Source organism: Zosterops lateralis, assembly GCF_965231275.1.
Source record: "Zosterops lateralis genome assembly, chromosome: 3".
NCBI lineage: Eukaryota > Metazoa > Chordata > Aves > Passeriformes > Zosteropidae > Zosterops > Zosterops lateralis.
Window position 1 is genome coordinate 68,758,441 of NC_139764.1, and position 8,497 is coordinate 68,766,937.

At 48.8% G+C, this 8,497-nt stretch overlaps 1 protein-coding gene across 1 annotated transcript in view; it reads right to left on the minus strand.

The window, feature by feature from the left end:
* The window catches only part of FOXO3 (forkhead box O3), an 88,654-nt gene extending 80,662 nt beyond the window's left edge, over positions 1–7,992 (minus strand). The window contains exon 1 of the mRNA XM_083857005.1: positions 7,091–7,992. Within this exon, the coding sequence (XP_083713131.1) occupies positions 7,091–7,669 (579 nt within the window). The 5' untranslated portion in view covers positions 7,670–7,992. The remainder of the gene's footprint in view (positions 1–7,090) is intronic.
* Positions 7,993–8,497: the final 505 nt, after the last annotated feature.

Consider the following 8,497-nt stretch of genomic DNA (forward strand, 5'->3'; position numbering starts at 1 on the left):
CAATGATCTGTGACAACCCTTACCTGACACACTACCCAGGATATAACTTAGATAATGTACTCGATGAATACAGCAAGACTCCTGCTGTTGGAGATCATGCTCCATTTGCTCCAGCATGGCCTGCTCTCAATGGCTGCAGGAGCCCGAAGGTCTATCATCCTCATCCACATAGAGCTGAAGATCCCTGCAGGACACCACAGTCTGCCCCAGCCACTCCTACAGCCCCTCTCCAGTCTTTCATGCCTGAACTTTTCTTACTACTTCACCCCAAAGGGGCTGGGGTCACATCACCGCAGGACTGCAGATCCTGGCAGGCTGAGAAGCACGGCTCTTCCTCTGCTGCCTCAAGCACACAAGCAAGAGCTGTACCACTAGCAGGAAATGCTTGGAAACATGCTAGTTTGTTTGGGAAGCTAAGCTGTCAAATAAATGTGAAATACACATGGGTAAGGAGTTGGTACCTATCAGTGGTACAACTGTATCCCGCACACACAGCTGTAACATCAGGAAACGGGTACAGCCATGAAGAGAAGCATGGTATACCCCAACTTGACCTTGTCTGAAGCAAGTTAGAACAAAACATCTCACTCTGAAGGAAAACCCCCTTCTGTAGACAAGCCAGTTTTTAATAATAAGTGTTAAATGGACTATTCAAGCAGGTAATTAATGTTAATTAACATATGTCAGGCCATAAATTGGCTAAATGCACCTCATTTTCCAAGCTTGGTGTGTGGCAATGCTCAGGAAATTGTAACAGAACAGTCTAAGTTTGTAGAAGCACAAAAAACCTGAGCAAATAGAAGGTTAAGCATAATCTTCACTTAACTCATGGTGTGCTGAGCCAGCAGTACAGAAAACTGCATGACTATGCACATTACTTGAACACTTCATTTTGCTCCTGAACCGCTGCGCTACACACATATTGTCAGTCCCAGGAAAAGCCACATCAAAAAAACCCCGGCAGCTGCCTGAGCACTGTGTTATCAGCCAGGCCTTCACTGGGATCGCCACTATGTGCAGAACCTGGGCGCACCTCCTGTTCCAGGACCTGGCCAAGCTGTGTCCCTTTCCAGAGCCAACGTGAGAATCGCAGTTTTCCATGGCAAGGAGAACGTATCAGCAGCAGGAGGATGCTCAGAGCTTGCCCTTCTCCAGACTGAGTACCTCCAAATGTGCAGGGCCTCTTGCCTTTAAAACAAACTAATATTGACATTTTGTAATGCTGCCCTTGGGCACATTTTCTGTGACAGACATAGTAGTAAGGGTTTTTAAGAAAGTGGGAGAGAAACAAGAACATGCAGAGACTTTAGTCTAAGCAGCAACTTGCATTAGGAAACACTTTCAGTTTCTCCTTTGGCAAGCTGCCACTACACCAAGATCCACTTTAATTGCATTGCAAATAAGGAACAATCCTCACAAAAGATTTTCCATACTTCCACGCAAAATAGCTGGCTGCCAAAATCTAGCAGGGCACCTTTAGGAGGCTGCCACCTAGAGAAATGCTTTGGCTGGTTATCCTGTTTTCCCGTATCTCCAAGGCAATCCCTTCGGCCTCCCTTTGAAGCCAGCACACCCACCGTACTTTTCTGGGGTGGTTTCATGCTTGTTCACCCTGTCCCCCCCAGGCAAGCTGGCTGAAACCCACCCAGCCACTGCGGGAGGGTGCAGGGGGGCTGCCCCAGAGCTGCCCACCTTCTACTCAGGGCTGCTACTTTGTCCACATCAGCACAAAGAGCTTTCACAAAACCACACAGCCAACCCTAATCACTCTCCTTTCTAAATGCACCAGCACGTGCCCAGCCTCCCCTAATCTCCCAGGATTACAGCAAAGTAGTGTAGCACCACCAAAATGACCCGAATACAAAATGGCCTCGAGAGTAAGACACCGCTTGCTTCACCAGGACAACACCAAGCAGAGGCAGGATGTCCCAGGGCAGCCGTGCCAGGACATTTCTCCTCCCCAGCCTCACAGTATTTGTTCAAGCCAGTACAATACAAAGGATATAGCTGCCACTAAGGTGATTTAATTTTTATTAGCCTTAACTGAGTACTTTCAAACACACAGGTGAGAGTAGAAGCCAACCCCTTACTCTCAAGCTTCCTATTTTAAATATGCTCAAATTTTAAATACGTACAAATATTGACACTAATAAACCTATTACAGACAATGTCAATTGCTGCATGACTGTTTTAGGTAACCCTCTGTCTCTGAAGAATGGAGGGACATTGATTCCAGCATTTGTCATGCAGATCTACCTGGCGGAGATACTATCCACCAATACTACATCATCATTGACTGGAAGTTTCCCATTCACATAAAAAGTTGAGTTCATCAGAGCCTGTGATTCTTTGCAGCTGAAGGCATTCACCGAGGTGATGTGTTTGTGTCTGCATTTAACAAGTCCTTCAGCAGACTCCTCACTGTCACTGTGAATGAAACAGTATCAGTGATTCTGGGAGAGCTACTTACTTGGTCTTTCTCTCACTCCTCCAATAGCTATCACCTGCCCTGCATGAGCTGGGGAAAAGTGAGATCTTTGATGTACATTTCAGACATGAAATAACAATGTACGTTAATATCTACATATGGTTTCTCCTGGAAAGTTTAAAAAGTCATTTGTTACTGTGCTACTGAAGTATACTTCTCTTTGATGCAAGACATTTGTTATCTGGTGGTTTCAACCGCTGGAACCACACATCTCTTTACGCTTCTCAGCACAAAAGTCACTTACAAATGTTTCTGAGTATTTTGTTAAAGCACAACATAGTAAGGCTTTGATCAGGTAAGATGCTTAAGCAGCAAGTTTAAGCACACGAGTAATCCCAGTGAAGTCCCAAGGATCCATTCACGTGCTTAAATCCATGCTCTCTTTGGTAGGTCAAAACTTAAAATAATCAGGCTAGAGCTTGTAACTCAAACCCTTCTGTACTGATGAATAAGGCAACACAAAAATGTATTTTAAATAAAATAACACAATCTGGGAAAAAAGTCTTAATTGGGAAACAGAACCTTTAAAGAAATAAAAAGAAAAAAAAAGTTTAAAAGCAGAGGAAAAAAAGAAACTGATGCAAACTCCCATTTTACACCGCCACTCCTGATAAAGACATTGTGTGTCAGTCCAGGGAGGGAGAAATAAGAAGAAAGAGAGTGGTGTTACTTCCTTCTCACATCTTTGCAAGAAGATGATAAAAAGACACATCTTGTGTATCAGCATCTGGCTAACAGATTTAGACATCTGTCTACATCACTGGCAAATTTCTCAAGCCTTTTCAAGTCTCAGTAATTAGAGAAGAGACTCGTGCATTTGCTACACTGAAGGGACTGCCGCTCTTTGGTACATAGTGGCCAATAAAACGTGGTCAGAAATGATGGAATGTCCACATACAAAGTTTACAAAAAACTCCGCTTCAAAGTAAATACCCCAGCAGCTACTGTTTATCTTTTATGGGGAAGATGAATACAACAGATGTAAAACAGAATAGGCTTCTGATACGAAAAACAAATCAAAGCAAATCAGCTACATTTAAATTTGGGAATTGCTGGTATCTCTGTATAAAGGACAAGATTCACGGTCTTGCCATACGGCTTAACAAAGAGGAAAATAGTCCCCCTAGTGTACTCTCCATGTAGAAAAGACTGTTTCACAAGATAGTGCTGCAAGAAATTACAAAATAACATTGTGGGAAGAGGCATGAAATTACTTAAGCTGTAGTGAGACTGGGCACCTCTACTACGCACATGAAAAAAAGCTTTTTCAGTCTCCTATTTCAAGATTATTGAGGGAAGTGAGTGCTTCACCCTAAATACTTGCGAGGTAACACTCGGTTTTTAAGTCAGCAGACTAGTTTTGTGACTGCAGGACTTCGACTGGGTAGCAGATACCTGAAGGAGGAAAGATCTAGTCATTGAGGAGCTCTGTGGAAGTACCTGGAACAGTCGCCTGGCACAGTGCATTTCACAAGGGTGAAACCAGCTCACCCTGGGATCTCTCCTCCCCTGCAGTGACAATGAAAATAAATACCGTAACTACCGCCCTTCCCTAAGTATTTAAAACAGAAGGAGATATTGGAGCACACATGGAAACCCTCTGCAGTGGTTTGGAAGTGTACAGGAATGCACCAGCCGGGACTGCTCGTGGCACACAGGAGTGTCCAGAGCGTGGCACCTCTGCAGCACTGCAGCGTACACTACTGCCCTAGTTAGCTTCAGGCACTATTAGGTCAGTCAACGCCCCGCCAAGGCCAGGGCGAGGGGGAAGCAAAGGAGATTGTTGGGGGGGTGTATTGGGCAAACCTTACCCGAATTACCGGAAACATAATAAATGCCTTCCTAACCACGTCTGAAATATTCACTTCTGCTTTAATGCCCTAGGCAGGGGAAAGAAAAAAAAAGAGTGATAGTTGTAACTTTAATTTATAGCTCTTAAAATAATTGTTTGAGAAGAATAATCCTGGCTATGTTTACGGATTATGGTATTCGGCACATCTCACTGGAAACAGTATTAATATTTTATATATAATAATACAAAAGGTAGTAAGACCAAATTCTCTTCTTCCATTTTTTAAAAATAACAATTTTCCCACTCAGTGGTGAAGCAGAATATTGTTAAATGGTCTTGCTGTCTTCGACAATGAATTTAGCTGGGTAAAAATATTCTAAGTTAAGATAAAAGTCTTCTAACACAGAATTATCTTCTGTTCATTTAAAGTCTCAGTGTAACTAGCAATCTGAAGAAGTCTAATGTGAAAAGCTGACATAAGGTCCTGAAGAGTTGTATTCATTATCTGTGAAGGAAACAAAGATGATAACAGCATATAATGTGTTTTAACATCAGGAGATTAAGGTGGAGTCCTCATATGAGAGTGTTGCTGTGCAAAAACTAAGCTACTCTCTAGTCAAGAAATAGAAGTAGTCCTCTTCTGAACGTATACGCACTTGAAAAAGAAATCCTAGCCTTGCTAAGGAATTACATTTTCCAATTTTAGGTGCCTGGCATATTATTAGCTCCTGGCCTACCCTTTCCCTTTCCAGTATGTCCCTACACCCACGCACAACTGCACCACTGTTACCACGACCGAATGCCTCACCTTAACTTCAGAGGCAGTTGACAATCATTAGAGGCAGAATTTGCTGCTACCAGTGTGCCTGCATCTCATGAGAAAGGTCATCCAAAAGGCTTATGAGAAACTTCTGAACTAAATTATACCAGAAGAATCTCAAAGGATCCAAGTTTTTAACATTTTAATTAGCTCCAAGTTCCAGTTAATGCTGCTCAGCAAAGGAATCAATACCAAATTAACAGTATAAATTGTCAGAAAAATTGTGACAGTATTAAGGATACTAATCAATGTAAGCACTTCATGTTATGGCCCAGATTCTACTTCTGCTAGAGTGAAAAGGAGTTTTTCCACCAAATTCATCCAAAACGGTGTAAGCCCCATTGTTAGGTAAGTCTTCCCTTGAATCAGATATTGAGAATTTACTGAAATTTCAAAGGACCAGATAAAAATGCTGGATTTGTCACAGCAGCTGACATCTAAAGCCACTGCTTCTGTGTTATACCAAACAACTTATGAAGGCACAGGCTGTCATTGGAAGATGTAACCCTTTATCACACTCTGCGTCACACTTGTAAAGTCAGATCAAAATTCAACACCTAATACAGACACAAAAGCTGTAAAAAGGACGTGTGGTCTTAAAAGCCTTGTCTTCAACTAGCTACACCAGTGATAAACTTTGTGTTTGTATTTTCCCCAGCCTGAGACAGTCTGTCAACTAAATACTTCCTCTACTGTGCTTCATTTGGAAGGTAAAAATCATACAGCTGTGTTTCAATTCCGAGCAGCAAGTCCTACTCAGGCACCAAAATACAAGACAGGGCTGCTGGTACAGAAACTGCCAGAAACGTTTCATCTATACAGCATTTCTGACCAACTCCTATACTGAAAGTTATCACCTGATCCAAACCTAGATGGATTCAAAGAGAAAATTTAATTTCTCTCTGTAAAAGCACTGAACTGGCTGGCAAATTCACCTTCAGCCATCCATTGAAAAACTCCGGTCAGACGCCGCCGGTATCGGCCCCCAGCAGCACCTGAGCCTGGCTGGGATTTCCTTCTGCAAACAGTGTCGGCATAGAGCAGCACCTGCATTTCTGTACAGCTGCAACTACCTGACATCTCGGCGTCCAGTAGACGCTGACAGATGAACGGGAAGGCGAGAAGAAAAAAACAGTTCTGGAAATCACTTCAGATGTGCTTTAGGTGCAGTTCTGGCCCCTTGTAGGCCTTATAGGACTATTTATTGAGGGTAAAGCCCTGCCTGCCCGCAACGTGCTTGTGCAGGCGCTGAGTAAACAAGCCACAGAATCAGATTTTTTTCCCCCTCGTTTATTAGAGCGGCAGTACTCTGGGCTGCTGGCTGTCGCAGTGCCGGGCAGAAAGCGCTGGGCTCTCAGCAGACGGTGCTCTCACACACTGCCACCGCAGGAATCACACACCCAGCTTTCCTTCCCGCGGCTGGACAGCCAGCAACTCCAGCTTTGATTAACTTCATGAAGGAATGTCAAAACTGGAATTTCCTCTACTGCCTTTGAGGAACACGTGGGCAAAAAAATGAGGGTCTTCTTGACAAAAATAATAAAGTCGCTCTGTGTTTGAGCTTTGAGACTCAGACTGACCACGCATAAAAGCAATTCTGCCCATTTCCATCGTCAGTTACCGCTGGTGCTACCCTAACTATAAAAAAAAAGACAACCAAAAAAACCACAACAAACCGCACACATCTTATAAATAGTTTTCTTGCTGTCTCTTTCCCTGCCTATGTGCCTATCACAGGAGCCAGCTCCGCTCCAGCGTGTACTCTGCCCCCAGAGCCAATAGCCCTCACCGCTTCTACACAGCAACAGGAAAGAGACAAAACTTTCCTTAATCCCTCCCTTATAAAAAGCGAAGCCGACAGGGCGACCACCACCGGCACGGCCGGCCCCAGCCCCGGAGGGGAGGGAGGGCTGCTGTCGGGCCCCGCTCCGCCACCGCATCCTGCTGACGGGCAGCCCGCCCGTCGGGGCGGCCCCGGCACCCCGCTCACCTTCCACCCGGCCGAGCTGTTGCTGTCGCCCTTGTCCTTGAAGTAGGGCACGCAGCGGACCATCCAGTCGTAGATCTGGGAGAGCGTGAGGCGCTTCTCCGGGGAGCTCTCGATGGCGCGGGTGATGAGGTCGGCGTAGGAGAGGTTGCCCCAGGCGTTGCGCCGCGACGAGCACTTCCTGGGCGCCGCCGCCGGGCCCCCGCTCGGCCCCCCGCCGCCGGCCGCCGCTGCCCCCGGGGAGAGGCCGGGCCCCTCCGGGCCGCCGCCGGGCAGCGGGGCCGGCAGCCGCGCCGCCTCCTCGGGCACGGCCGCGGGGGCCGCCGCCGCCTCTCCGCCCGCGGGGGCCGCGCTGCCCACGGTCATGGCCGAGCCGGCCCCCTCCTCCTCGTCGTCCTCCTCCTCGGGGATCATGGAGGCGGCGTCGGCGGCGGGCTCGCCGGCGGGCTTGGCCGGGCTGGCCTGCAGCTCGGGCCTCTGCAGGGGCCAGGTGCAGGAGCGGGGGCGGCTCTGCGGCTCGAACTCGGGGTCCAGCTCCACGTCCAGCGGCGAGAGCGGGGCGGGGGGCGACGCCTCTGCCATCTTGGCCTCCCCCGCGGGCGGCTGCGGGGCGCTGCGACGGGGCGGGCGCGGAGCCCGCTCCTCCTCGGGAGCCGCCGGGAGCCCTAGCAGGCGGGGGGCCGCCGGGCCGGCATGCCGCGCTCCGCTAGGGCTGCCCGCCGCTCCGCTGCGCCCCGGGCCCGCTCCCCGCGGGCGATGCGCACGCCGAGCCGGGAGGCGGGGGACAAGGGGAGGGAGGGAGGGAAAAAAAAAAAAGAGATTAGGAGCCGGAGCGGCCGCGCAGGGCGGCAGCGCGGGCCGGGCGGTGCCGGGGGTGCCCTCCGCTCCGCGGTGCGTGTGCGCGTTTGTTTATGTTTCACTCCATGCGGATGCAGAGTCGCTCCGGCGGGAACCGCGCTGTGCTCGGCCGGGAGAGGAGCCCCCGCGCCCCCGCCTCGCTCCTCGGCGCTCCCGCGGATTTCTTGCCTTTTGGGGGTGGTCCTGTGCGCCCTCCCTCGGCAGGAGGGCAGGGAGAGGGGTCCTTAGGGTTACGCCGAAGACTTTTTCCTTCTTCGAAACGCCCTAAAAGGACCCGAAGTCTCAGCACGCATCCAGCTGCACACTAGCGTAAACCTGTCACTGTGCGGTGCCCCCAGCCACACGCACCCAAACCCCCGAAATCTCACAGCCGACGGAGCAGGGGGCAGGAGAAGGCCACCCCGGGGGGCCGGTCGCTTAAAAAAAAATAGTAATAAATCCTCCTTCTTGCAGGGAAAAAGCAACCACAACGGAGCAAATCAAATCGCCAGTCTTCCAACAGGTCCGGTAGCTCTAAGCCCTCCCTAGGGCTGCCAAAGAGAATAGGTTTTG